The sequence below is a fragment of the Fusarium keratoplasticum genome, chromosome 10 (assembly GCF_025433545.1).
Source record: "Fusarium keratoplasticum isolate Fu6.1 chromosome 10, whole genome shotgun sequence".
Taxonomy (NCBI): Eukaryota; Fungi; Ascomycota; class Sordariomycetes; order Hypocreales; family Nectriaceae; genus Fusarium; species Fusarium keratoplasticum.
In genome coordinates, this window is record NC_070538.1 from 1,449,428 (window position 1) to 1,463,413 (window position 13,986).

The following is a 13,986-nucleotide window of genomic DNA, read 5'->3' on the forward strand; positions in this document are numbered from 1 at the left end:
ACTCTTGTTTCATTTCAACATTCATTTACTTCACCAAGGCGAGCGAGGACAGGATAGTAAACATCAACTTGATTAATCAGTCACCTGTGTATATCTATCCAGTAACGCAATACGCCGTAATCACACTGTCCTCGACCTCGGTTTGCCTATAAACTCCGGCCCAACAACCCTCACCGCGTCCCAATTCTACTGAAACACATACACTACACCCATCCTATCCACCGAGACGCTCATGGTGTTGGGATACTCCAACAACGCCACGTCTAGGATCGAATCCATGTGCGACTGCAGCAACTGCTGTTGCTGGAGAGAAATGACCGTTGACCGTGGCTGCCGCCCGCTTGATGACTTTGTCTTGGAGCCCGAGCCCGCGTTGGGAGCTGTCGGGGCCTGCCTGGGGAAACGCTCAATGTTTAGCGTCAGCGCTGTGACTGGGTTCGACGTTGTGTAAGTCGGCTTCGGTGAGTCCGGCGAGAGTCCACTGTAGATGAACGAACTCTCGATCCGCGAGAGATCCCAAAATCGCAAAATCTTGTCTGAGCCAGCCGTGATGATGAAGGCGTGTCTAACGTCTCTCGAGTCCTCTGCCGTCGCCGTCCCCACGATCATGGCCCGAACTCCTCGGTCCGCGTTTGCAAGCTCATTGTGTTCGATATTGGTGGCATATCTCCCCAGCATGCCTTCTCGCTTGTCTTCATCGACATCCCACGCTTCGTAGGCCTTGAGTCCGTCCTTACTGCCTCCAGATCGATAGATCTCTCGGCAAACCGTCTTCTCTAGGTCCCAGACGGTGACCTCGCCCTGGCCTGTCCCGCCAGAGATGCATATCCATTTGCCACGGCCCTTCGTGGGGTGAATGCAGATCCTGTAGATGGACCCCTTCCCTGGCAGCCCCCATCCCTTGAGTCTCATCTTGAAACGCAGGTCCCAGAGATCTACCACTCCGTGCGAAGTTCCCACACAGAGCCAGTTTCGCTTCCGATCGACGCAGAAGCAAGTAGGCGTGCCATGATGTACCGGGTTCTCGAGAACATACATCAAGTTCATCGTTCGGAGGTCAATCCCCAAGATCCTCGACCGGTTCGTGGCGATAATGAGAACAGAGTTCGACTCTTGCCTGAAATGCTCGCACCATACCGCAAACTCATCCTCAGGGAGCTGATACTCGCGCAGAACACGCAGCTTTCCATACCTAATCACTCCGCTGGCAGGGAGCGTGTCCACCTTGACAACATGGACACTACCATCAACCGCACAACTCACGAAACAGTGTGAGTTCTCGATAAAGCAGAGTGCGACAACACTCGCGCCATCGCCATGCCTGTGTGTTTGCCGGGAGCGCTGGCTAATGTTCCGTTCGAGCCTCGCCGTATCCCACACCTTAACTGTACCATCGTCACCGCCAGTGATGAAGAAGACATGGTCAGGGGATGGCATCACTCTGTTGACAGGGCCCTTATGCTCGCCAAATGTTGCCACAAGCTGCCCTTCAGGTCTCCAGGGGTCTTCACCATGTGCATTGCTGATGCGATTTGCCGCCTTGGTCCTCTTGATAGGCGTAACCATGGGTCCGAACTCGATGACATCGCGGGGGAGGTTCTCCACGAACATATTGTCGAGCATCCTTTGGATATTCGGATCGGTTCCTTCATAGCTGTGTTTCGATATTCTTGGGCGCGTACTCTCACCCTCGTTTCCTTCAGACGGAGGCTTGCTTGGTGAAGCTTGAGCAAAGGGTCCTTCCACTTGGCCAAATGCATTAGCATCTGTCATGCCAGTTTGTGCAATGGACTTGTTCTTGTCCTTGCGATCAAGCAGGCTGAGTGCGCTCGGTTGATACCGAACAGCTCTTCTAGAAGGGTTAGATCCCCCTGCAACAGACGACTCATCGTCTCCTGCGCGTGTCGTTGACGATGTTCTGGAATGCATATGGCCAGTACTGGTTGGCGATAACAGCCGATGCGGTGAACGGGGTCCAACGCTTTGCACCCGTCGACTGACTCTCTTCCGTCCTCCAATCGCGTCGTCAATCGTCATCGAGGCATCCAAAAGGGCATCAGCGATAGTGTAAGGTTCGGCCGGAAGGTCGACGTCCACAATCGCTGCCGCATCTCGCAGAGGCGCATCATTAAAAAACACCGTCTGAGGAGTGATGCCCAGGGTCTTCAGAGAGATAACCCCCTGAGGTGTGACTCCGTCTGTAAGCGAGGCATCTCGGGCCTTCATCTTGCTCAAGCGCCAGATAAATTCTCTCAGAGCATCAAGCTTCAGCTCATCTTCATGCTTAAGCCCCAGGTTTCTGAGTTTGGCAAGCCACTGTTCGTCTTCGTCGTTGCGAGCCACCCTTCCAAGCGAGCTCTGCGACAAATCTCGAGACGATCGCCCTGATATTGATCCCCTAGATCCAAACAGCAACGGTCTGAGTTTTTGTAAAGGCTTCCAGTAGATACCGCGCTCCGTCTTCAGGGCCCATGTAATGGCCTGGTCGAAAACGTTTCGTGATAGAGGTCTCTTGAGGGCGTCGAGGAGGCTGAGTTCGGAAAAGTCTGTCAGAACCTCGACTTTCATGAATGGGTGCACGAGAGGCATAATGTTTGATGTGACATCGGCGTCCGTCAGGAACTTTGCAGCCATTGACAGGAACTCTGTCGCTGACTCCCGAATCCAGATGTTTGGGTGCATGGTGAATCGGCTAATGAGGTCTACCAGCTCCGTGATCTTAGGCCTCGACAAAAGGCCAAGACCGGCGAGTTGAGCAAGCGAGTGAAGAGCTGCTTGCACTACATATTCCTCGGGATCAGTCAAGGCTTGGATCATCAACGGCAGCATAAACTCCTCTAGACTCGTGCTGCCGATAAAAATTGCGATGCCAACTATCGTGTCAAAGAAGGCGCATTTCAAAGTCCAGTCACGGTCATTCAAGTAGGTGTTTAGATGGGTGAGAAGCACATCGTTGGAGTGGTCGTCGAAGAACAAGCATAGCTCGGGTACTGACGCCAGGAATGCTCGGCGAACAGAGATATCTGAGTCCTCAACAAGTTGCTTAGTGTGACTTTCCAGGAGCTCAAACAGCTGCCGGCCAGCATTGTCAAAGACGCTTTCAAAGTTGGCCTTGGCATCCACTCCAGGCTCAACTTCGGGGTCGGCAATGGGCATTGAACCATCAGGCCGAAGACTTGATGCCATATCGAGGAACCTCTGGGCGGTAATCGCAAGACTACCCAAACAAGAGGCGTAGGTCGCCCTGACCAGAGGACTAGATGCTCTTAATCTGGTTCCCAGGGCGATCTCCATCCTGGGTAACACGTACTCAACCAGAACATGGGAGTTAATAGGCGTGACCATCTGGACCAGCTGCAAGAGCTGTGTAATGGTCCGGATAGCAGCAATTAGAACCAGATCCGTCTCATCCGGAACGAGAAGGGTCATCAGATAGGGCAGGACCCGATCTAATTTAGCTTCATCGGTGAGCCTCTCTGCAAAGGCTAGGAGAACATCGCATGCCCTAATTCTCGAAGAGGCGCGAGCCGTGTTTCTCAATTGCGACACAATGAGTGTCAAAAATATTAATGTCCCGTCATCTTCTGGTGGTTCCAGATCGGGAGAGACGGTATGGTCGTGATTAGGTATATTGAGTCTGACGGGGAAATGAGAGAGACTGAGCCTAGATGTTGGTTGCAAGGCGCTTGAGGTGCGCTTCTCTGGCTGATACCCAAGGAAATATGAGATTTTGTCAAAGTCGTAAAATACGCGGTCGATCCGATCATCGGCTTCTCCAAGGTTCTTCTGCGCGCCAGACATGGGGCTGTTACCCGATGAAGGATCGGTAATGAGCTCCATGTATTGGTGAAGAAAGTTGTAAAAGTAATGTGGAAAGACCTTGCCCTTCCAGAACTCCAGGTACTGCTCCGCAGAATATCGCTTCTCGGGATCCAGCTGGATCATATGTGCTATCATGTCGGCAACGTCCTTGTCTGAGATGACGCTCAAGTGTGTGATGACAGGGTCGTACTCTCCACGGCGGTACTTGTACAACTGCGCCAGACTAAAGATCTCAGACTCGAGGAACATTTGGGCGATAACGCAGCCGGCGCTGAAAATGTCCATGGCCCAGGTCATCTTGGCCTTTTGCGGGGGCACCTCTCCCGCGGCGTAGAACCGTTCCGGGGCAACATAGCACGTACGGCGACCCGATATATCGAAAAAGTATGAAAAGTCGGCTGGGTTATCGTCGGGGAGCATGACGGGCTTGTAGGCGGACGAAAAGTCGGACAGGTACAACCAGTTCCAAGAGGTCACGAGGACATTCTGCGCCTTGATATCGCCGTGGTAGACATCGCGGGCGTGGGAGTCTCGCAGGGCGCAGAGGAGCTGGAAGGCCAGCCACTTCTTCTCGATGTCCTCGAGGAACGGCCGAGTGCTAAGACGGTCGTAGAGCGAGCTGTAGAGGAACTGGCGGACGAGGTAGCCGTTGGAGTCGGTCTCGATGATGCGCTGGAATCCAAGTGCGTTGGGCACATTCGCGAGTGCCTTGCTCTGCTCTGCGCATCGTCAGCGCGAGTTCAGGAGGTGTTCACGTGGACATGAAGCTTACCAATTATCTGTCTCTTGTACTCGTCCAGCTTGACCTCTGGGTAGGGCTTAACGAGGACCTTGACGAGAACTAGACCGTTCTCATGGCGTCCTCGGATGGTCTTCATGAACCGAGCATTGCCGATGCTCTTCTCGTAGTGTACATCGCTCAGTTCCGAAGTGTCGATGCCCGCGGAGCCGACAGACGGCGTCGCGAGGGAGAAGCCTTGACCCATGGTTTTGGCGGGGGAGGAGGAAAGCTAGAGTTGTCGTGATAGCTATCGGAGAATGCGCGAAGCTGTCGTCATCTTGGACGAGCGGCTATGGGAAGAGTGCGCTATCGTTTTAAGTGATCCGGTGTCGCAAGAGTCTCGAGTGTATCAACGGTTGGCGGAGGAGGGAAGATGTTTAGTTGCTGTAGGTTCAAGATGGAGCTCCCCCCAGAACGTCATATGGGTGAACGTGGTGGTGCCTGTGAATCGCGGCCAGTGATTGCATTCACGCGGCCAAGTTGTGGGGCACATGCAAGCAACAACCTTTTATTGGTGCAACACCCGCCTAAGCTTTAGCTCGTGAAGCGGTACCACCTCGAGCACTTCGTGTGTAAGTTAAATCTAGATATTTTGAGCCTCACTTGTATATGCCACGGTTTCAGCCAATCTCGAGTTGAAAGCGTTTGTTTACAACAATTTCATGCAGTAAAAACGGGAGCTGGTGCTGCTGCACGCCGCTCAAGGAGTGGAGGAGCGGCGGTGCCCAGCAGCTGTAAGGCGGTGCTCACCACTGGCCTGCGTTTGTTATGCAACAAACATATATCTAAGCAGGTCAACAAAATCTTCAACTTTTTACTCAACCTTTTTCAGTTAAATTCGCCTTTGCCTTCTCAAAATCTAAACTTTATCTCAATCAGCCGCCGTTGCCTTCTGCGCGCCCACAACCATGGACCCCGACCAAGACCTCGTCGACCTGGCCGGGGGCGATCCCTTGGTACTCAAACAACTCAAAGACATTCTGCCGGCAACCGAGTCAATGAGTACCCAAGCCACCCGATCGACCATCGACCTTCAAGATTCATGCCCTGTCTTCACTCGCTTCCCCCCCCCCCCCCGAAATTCGACGGGAGATCTTCTCACATGCTCTGTCAGAGCATGACAGCCACTTTGACATCCAGGGCCGACCCCGACTGCAGTTCCCGATTCCTGAGCCAAAATGGCTGGTGTGCGACTTGCCCGAGAACACCTCCAAGCCCATGCCCGAGCATAGTAGTCTGGAAAGCGTTGATCTTTGCTACTATTTGCCGCAGAGGGAACCTATTAGGGAGTTCCATCCCGACAGCCCCCTCCAGCTCCGCCCCGGCACACCAACCTTAAGGTTTCAGCATACCTCGATTTTGCGCACCTGCCGACGCATCTTTCTGGAAGCACGAGATCTCTTGATGAAGAACGCTACGCTTCGCATCCGTACTGGCATATGGTTTTTCGAAGAGCTGGAAACTATAGAAGTAAGCATCCACAGCATGGGGCGTATGACACGATATGCCGCCAACCGAGTGACATCGCTCGAGATCTACCTCAGCCAATGGGAACTAGAAGGGCGCTTCCTCTGCGAACTCGAAAGAGAAGAAAACTTACGCTGTGTTGAAGACCTTCGCATCACCATCGGCAAGAATGGCTGGCGTACGGGGAATGAGTGGCGTGAGGAGCTAGAAATATCTGGACCTCAGCTCACCCCCTATGGCGACGGTCGTGACTTGGAAGATGGTACCTGGAAATTAATGAAAGATCACATGAAGCTTGAAGAAGAACACGGCCAGGGCCGAGCGCCTATCCCGCCCATTCCATACACAAGACGACAAAAGGACGGAGAGCCAACCTGGGGCGAGTCGCTCAGCATGATCCCGAACCTGAAACGGCTCACCATGGACTTTGAGCACAGCGAGGATCGGTTCCAAGAACTCAAAGAGCTGGCCCAGTGGGCCCAGCGTGTCTGGACGTTCCGACTGGGCGGCAAGATGAAGGGTTACTATCTCAGCGCAAAGGATAAACCTATCAAGATGTACAGCTGGCGCGGGTTGGCACCAGACATGGGAATGAAAGCCATCTGCCCCAATGAAGATTGCCCCAATGGTTCTAATCAAGAGGACTCTGGCGATGTCGAGATGCCAGAGTGCTGTGCTGAAACCTACAAGCGCATGGAATACGGCTTTGGGCCGAGGATGTACACATTCACCGTGATGTGGACAGCGAAGAAGCTAGATGTCGAGGACGGCGACGACCCTGAGATCCTCGGACCCGATGAGCTCAAGACAAAGTGGCCAGAAGTGCGGCGCGATGCCCTGGTGCCGCCCCAGACTGGTTGGACTCGCCTCACCCCGGGCTGGAGGGGCCTCTGCGACAGCATCCCACCCGCTCTTCAGGATCATCACTTTCAAAATCGCGGCAGAAACTAGACGGCAACTCGAGCAGACCGAATATCGTGAGAGCCAAAGCTCACTATCTTCTTGCCCAGAGGCATGATGGCGTTGAGAGACAGTAAGGGGTGTGTTCAAGGATGCCCTCGAGTTGCATCCAAGTTTGGCCAAAGAACAGGCCTGTATCATAATGTTAGCATTCACATGTATCAAGGTGTATAAGATATGTAGATGGAACACAGGAACAATAGTGATGATAGTCGAGGCGCATGATATCTCGTGCAACCTCTTTTTCAGGTATTCCCATTTGTTCGTAACCGTGAACCTAAGATAAGATATATGGAAAAATAGAACATGATGTCCAAAGATCAACAACAAGACCCTGACCCCGAGAGCAGCATGCAACGACCCCACGCTATGAATGGTCTTTCTTTTTTAAGGCTCCAGATGTTCAAAAAGAGAGAGAAAGGGACAAAAAAACACAAGTTGACAATGAGACAAGGACATCCCGCGTGGATGCAATGCTCGCGCTTCGTAAATAGTAAATAGACAAGAGATGTGAAAGAAGGGGGTTTGGTTTTGGTGACAAAATAATATCCAATCATTTCCCTCGAGTTTCTTCTTCTCCCAGTCCGTGACGCCGCCAGTGATTGATGAATGAATAGCAGAGCAGAGCAGAGGCTAACAAACAATATGATGGATGTGTGATGGATGTTGAGGCAGGTATCAAGAAATATCCGTCACGGCGTTTCGATGGCTATCGCCCAGACACGCGGTTCGTGCCCATTCTATGGTCCACGGTTCCGCATCGCCCGGGTTGATCGATATTGTAGCTTGGGGATCTCCATGTCGATACCCTCGTCGGCCTCCATGATATCTGGATCCACTGCTAGCGGCGCTGAAAGATCCATTTGGGCTGGCTCGGCAGCTTCTATCTTGCCTGGCTCCTCCTTGGCGGGCTCCAGCTTGTTCTCCTCCTTGGTAGGTGTCGGGCTGCCTTCCTTGAGGCCAACGCTCATATCCCGGCGCATGCTGATGGGCCTTCTCGTGCGAACCTTGCCCATCTCACCCGTCTCCTTTGCCAGCTCAGGCTCCTCACGTTGCACACGCTCCATCTCCTTATTGGCCATCTCTAGGACCTCGGTGAGTCGCTTCTGAACCTTGGAGATCTCGTCGTTGCAGTCTCCGTCGCGGAGGAATTGGTGGGCACCATGCTCGCACATGCTTTGCACAAATTCGAGGCCCTTATCCAGGTTGTCGTATACATCGGGTGGTCCATTGTTGGGACCGTTTCGGGATATTGACATGGGACCGAATCGTCTGCTGCTCATATATCGCAATGAGGGGAGCTCGTCCTCGCCATTGCTTCCATCCTCTGACACATCCTGCTCGGCAAGCTTCTTGATCTGGGCAACTCGGGCGGCCATCTTGGCCTTGCGCATCAGGTTGCGGCTTGACGAGACAAATCTCACAAGCTCGTCAAAGAATCCTTGTACATAGCTATCATAAAAGACAATGATCAAGCTGCGTGTTCTATATGCTTGGGGGGCATCCTCGTTCGACATCATGGATGGTGACTTGGGCTTCTTCTTGACCTGGGCTCGTGCTCGGGCACGCGCTGCCTTGATAACTTCTTGCTGCTGCTGGATGGATTCGGGGCTCGGTGTGTGCTTCGGAGGCTCTGCGTGAGTTTCTGAGGGCTGCTCCGTGTTGGTAGGGTCTTCGAGAATGGCATCCCCAGCGGGGGGTTCGGCGTGAACTACAGGAGGGTCATCCTTGGGCTTGAGGGACTCAGTCGATCCCTTGTTCCGAAGGGATTTGGTCTCTGCATTCTTGCCCTCGGCAGCGGCGACAGCGGCCAGCTCGGCCTGACGACGGTCGATCTGGCCGCTGAGGTTGTCGAGGCGCTTGAGCCAGTCAGGCACGTTTGTCGAGAGATTTTTCAGCGCATCCATGGCCATGTCGCGGAAGTCTGCTTCTCGCGGAGGAGCCGTGTTGGCTGAGTGAAAGGGGGCTAGGTGGTTATCACCCAACGCCCCAAATGTCGCACAAGGACCGACGGGACGGATAGAGTTGATGGGGGAAACTGCGTTGATGCAGTATCGCGTCGGAAGCAGTCGGACGAGCGATGAGGAATTGGCGTGGTGAGTGGCGAATACTTGTCTGGAGATGGCGTCGTATCGCGTGGTGCGGCGGTGCGGTGCTGCTGAGGTCCGTGTATGACAGCGGCAGGTATCAATGGAGCGGATGTGTTGAAGCAATAAACATAATCATCCAAGAAGGAATGAATCAGGTTATGACGGAGACTCGTACGGTCTTTGTCTCGTGATGGTCGTTAACGGTCGTGGTCTTCGTTAGATGTACAGGTTTGCGGACTCAGGGATGAAATAGGTGTGAGTAAGGCGGAAGATGCGGACGTCGTTATGTTGGACAACACGGCACGAGACAGAGTTTGACGAGGGTCTAGCGAAAAAGGCCGAGGATCGCGGGTCAGGGAAGGAGAAAGACTCGTGAGGCTGGTGCTGGTGTTGTTGTTGGTTGAAGGTAATGGTAATGATGACCTTTTTCGGCGAGAATCGAGTTGGGTTGGGTTGGCCGATGGAAGGTCGATGGGTCCACTAAGAATGGATGGACGTAAGATGAGCCAACAGCCAAACGGTAAAAGCACGATCCAGCGGCTCCCGAGTCGTTCTATTCGTATTCGTCGTCGTCGTGTATTCGACCCAATTCCACTGCAACCAAGAATCTTCTTGACCTCGAAAGACTACTAGACTCTTGAAGGTCAGGTTGAGGTGAGGCGAGTACTCCGGGGTGGTGCGGCGGGGAGGAGCTAGAGGGCGCGGAAGGCGGATTTGTGCTGGAACTCGCTATTTACGAGGCAGCTAACGATGACCCAGGCAGGCTAGGGCGCGGCTGGCAGCTATTGTCCGATGCTCTAGGGCCCTTCCTCCAGGGGGGGGATCTCGGTCCAAGGAGGGGAGAAGGGAAAAGCCACAGTCCACTAGCGACGGAGTGGTGGGCCTGGTGGATGGCGGGCTTTGGACTAGGTTGACGGGCTGGGCTGAGAGTTTGCTTTGCTTGCCTTGCGAAAGCGAGCTGGAACTGGACCCGAAGCGGCAGAGGAGAGTGAAAGTATGAGCCAGAGTCGGTCCAGTCAAGTCAGTTGACCCCCAGAAAGAAGCAAGCCAAAAAAGCCAAGAAGCCGAGATCCAACAAGAGATCGGCTGCTGGTGGCTGTTAGCAATTGCTGATGGGCGGGACAGGTGATGGAGGTCTGAGAGTGAGGGGGAGGAAGGAAAAAAGAGAAGAGAGAAAAGAAAAGGGAAAGAGGAGAAAGTGGTATTAACCCAAAGACGAAGATGGGATCAGCAAAGCAGCAGCAGAAGCGCAGCAACAGCAGCAGCATGCGGGCGATGGCGGGATGGCGAGAGATTTTATTAAATGCACACTGCACTCGCTGCACTCACTGCTGCACACCAGGTCAAAGGGGAAAACAGAGTCGAAGACAACCAGGGTGCTGTTCTCCATCCAGAATCCTTGGGGGGTGCGGCGAGATGGAAGGGGACCTTTCTCAGGCCGGGGTAAGGGGGGGCGTGAGCAGAGGAGAACACAAGGGAATGGATCGCTCGCTCTCGCTCAGAGTACCTACGGTAAACGATGAGAGGGTACCCTCGACAGTAACAGCAGCAGTAACAGTAACAGCCGCCTTGGAACAAGTCCCGTCCATAGGTACTTGACGGCGGGGGAAAGGTTAGGTTGCTGCTGCATGGCATGGCATGGGCAGACAAGAGTCAGAGAGGCATGGATGGACGGCGGCAGGGCGGCAGGAAATGCGGCCGCGGCGGCATGGACATGGCATCTGGATGAAAGGGCAGGGCAGGGCACAGTTGCTGAGCACAGCACCAAAAAAAAAAAGACACATCCCCATGGCGGAGAGAGTGCTACTTTGTTGAAGATGGCTTCATCCATCCTCATCACCAAACAGAAACTCCAGTTTACTCCGTAAAGAAGGCGACAGCAAGGGCCCATGCGATGTGATGCGGATGCACGACGATGCGATGAGATATGCCACGGGGGGGTCACGATGTGGGATGTGTGCGGGATGTGTGGGATGGACGGCGCGTGGATGGCGCACGCACAATGGGCTTTCTCCGTCCTGTCAAATGTGTACCTCGATCTCATCGGGCATTGTAGAACGAGATAAAAAGGAAGGCCGCCGGGCGAGGTCATTCAAAAGATAACGGGCAATCCAACTTGTCGATGTGATGGAGGCCAGCCCCGAGGAAACCTCATTATTGATTCATGTTGGTCACCTTCCATCCACGGATTGCCATGAGACAATACCCAACTCATTCCCCATTCAGAGGAAACGCCCACGAAACACGCACGCCGCAGGTCATGAAGCCCTGGGAGTAGAACCCCCCAACAGGGCAGTCGCCGAGTGGAAACAGGGCGTCTTGGGTTGATATCGATGGATGGATGGACATCCGCCCCTCCTCAACATCTGCTGTTAGTACTGTGCTGTATATTTTGGGTTCCCCCATCCCAGGGCGTACGTAACCACAGCCAGCCAGCGTACTCGGGAAAAAGAGAGAACGCAGCAGTAGCAGCAGCAGCAATCCATCCAGCGGGGGAGGATGGATGGTGGAGCACGCTGCTGCACTGCACCGCACGGGAGAAAGGGGTGGCGGACGGCCCATGATGCCCTCTCTGGTCATGTCAAGCAAGGATTCGCTGCTTGCTGTTGCTGTCGCTGTCTGCTGCTGCTGGGGGAGGGACTGAGCGTGCACAAACCAACAAGAGGTCACCCATGAAGGGTGACATGGATGATGGGCTCTCGCGGCAGGACAGGACAAGGCAGGGTCCCTTTGCCCATCCCATCCCATCATCGGACATCAACATCCATCCGCCGTAGTCTTTGACGATCATCCTCTCGCTCTCGTCGCGCAACACAGGAATAGGGCACCACAAAGGGCCATATCTCCCTCGTCCAACATCGGGCCGCTGCCGCCGCTGCTCATGGCTTTTTGCCCTTCCTCATGCTCCCTCACCTGTCACGATATCCGCAAGACATTCCCTCGTGCCGAACCGCTGGGACCTTTTTCTCATCAAAACCCAGATGAGGAGATTCTTGCGCTCGTCAAACGCGAGAGAGACTCATCACAAAAATCAGGATTGATGAAACTTTGATGCCCTTTGTTGTTTGCATACCAGCTGAAAAAAAGGTTCCCGTCTGAACAGAGTTTTCTGTTGTTTATGATTTGAGTGAGACACAAGATTCCAGATCTTTTGCCGTGTCGGATGTGTCACTTTTTTTTTTCTCAGCTGGCTACTGTAGCGATCATGTCTGTCTGTCTGCCAGCTCATCAGAGCGAAAAAGCCCCAGGGTGGCCAAAAGAATGCAGCGTGCCATTGCCCAAACTCTCTTCTGAAGATCACACTTGTTGGAACTCGTTCACCGGACTGACCTGACCTGAACCTGGCCTGACCATGCCTCTCACCTTGGTCTCCAGATGGCGTAATAAGATGAGTTGAGTTGGGTTGGGTTCGCACAATGACCACCTGACCTGACTCCCTGCGACGAGGTTCCCCGGGCACTTGGCTTTGACGTGTTGTGATGCCTCGACAATGAGCAGCCCTTGCTGATGATCTTTTTTTCTCTCTCTTGTGTAATCATCCATCCCATCCCTGGCCCCACGTCCCGTTGGCGTTGGCACTGTAGCGGCCGATGCGAGACGGAGGAGCCGACAGTTTGATGCAGGGGCAGCTATTGACCATTCATTATCCATTCCACACTCTCCAACAATGCAATGTGATGATGGTGGATGCGATATTGCCAGGTCCTTTTCTCCGTATTCAGCCTGGAATAGAATAGCTTGGCTATTGGGTTGACCGCTGTGCCCAACTGCAGGCGGATGTACACACAGCCAGCGCTCATCTCTCGCCCTGCCGCACCCTGCCACAATCTCTTTTATCTCTCCGCTGAAACTACCTACCTAGGTAGGAAGGTACAGAGGGACGAACGGCAAGAGTTTATCCTCTGCAACCTCCCACAGCAGGCTCGTCATCTGTACCACCACGAAAGCTCGTGAGCTACCAATTCGCTGCAATTCCCACATATGGCAGTCTCACAGCATGCGATGCTGTGCAACATGTTGTCTTCGGGAAGAACTCAGCCTTGTTTTTTTGTTTTTTTTATTGTTCGCTGAGAACTGGTCAACAATGAGTGAGAGAGACCGCTTCCTTCGCCTATTTTAGCCTTGGATCTTTGGTCTCTGTGGCATGGCATCTGCATGCAAATGTCATCAGCAAAAGAGACAGACACAGACAGACAGACATCCATTGCCCCGTCCGTTAAACGACACTGTATCTGATGAATGGCAAACACGGTATGCGTGCGTCTTGGTTTTGTTTCATGCGTTGACGCCCTTTGATGGCCCACTCTCTCGAGTTGAATTACCTCAATGCTCCAGCGTTGTTTTTTTCATCACAGGAAGGCTGTTCAAGCGCATCTTGTTCAATTCCGCTCTCTCGTCTAGATGGAAGAGTTCCTGTTTGCTCTAAAAACCAAAAGTCCAAAAGCAGAACAGGCTTGCGAGTTTAACGTAGACAAAGCATGCCCAGTGTGTCCCAAATTGGGAAATGCTGACCTCCGAACCCCCGGTCACTTTCTTGGAGGGTAGACTTGTGTGTGCGTATGCAGCCAACATGCTTTGAAGAAGAGCATCTCTGCAGGAGAGAAACGTCAAGTTGCGGGAGGCGTAAAGGAAGAGGCTGGGCGTTTGTCTACCCTCGTGTCCAACGGCCTGAAGAAGAGAGGGAAAAGGGGAGTGAGACATGGACCATTGCAGGCCTGTCACTGTTGCATCCTCCATGATAACCTCGACCATCCATTTGTCAATTCATGAACCAAGACGCCATCTCTCTCTTCTTCACCGTCTCGTCTCTGCTGGCTGCTCAGTCCCCGTGTCTCCGAATCGGCCGGTTGATCGCTTGCTTGTAAG

General features: G+C 53.4%; 3 protein-coding genes across 3 annotated transcripts; 1 reads left to right on the plus strand and 2 right to left on the minus strand.

Moving 5' to 3' along the window:
* Positions 1-186: 186 nt before the first annotated feature.
* Positions 187-4,808, minus strand: NCS57_01234600 (Non-specific serine/threonine protein kinase; the record flags this gene model as incomplete). Its single annotated transcript, XM_053062021.1, has 2 exons — positions 187-4,541; positions 4,595-4,808. 2 exons carry the CDS (start codon positions 4,806-4,808, stop codon positions 187-189), a joined length of 4,569 nt encoding a protein of 1,522 aa, XP_052908549.1.
* Positions 4,809-5,511: 703 nt separating this feature from the next.
* On the plus strand, positions 5,512-7,021 carry NCS57_01234700 (uncharacterized protein; the record flags this gene model as incomplete). The annotated part of the gene is made up of 2 exons (XM_053062022.1): positions 5,512-5,605; positions 5,718-7,021. 2 exons carry the CDS (start codon positions 5,512-5,514, stop codon positions 7,019-7,021), a joined length of 1,398 nt encoding a protein of 465 aa, XP_052908550.1.
* A 749-nt stretch (positions 7,022-7,770) lies between these two features.
* NCS57_01234800 (uncharacterized protein) lies at positions 7,771-8,943 on the minus strand (the record flags this gene model as incomplete). Its single annotated transcript, XM_053062023.1, has 1 exon — positions 7,771-8,943. One exon carries the CDS (start codon positions 8,941-8,943, stop codon positions 7,771-7,773), a length of 1,173 nt encoding a protein of 390 aa, XP_052908551.1.
* Positions 8,944-13,986: the final 5,043 nt, after the last annotated feature.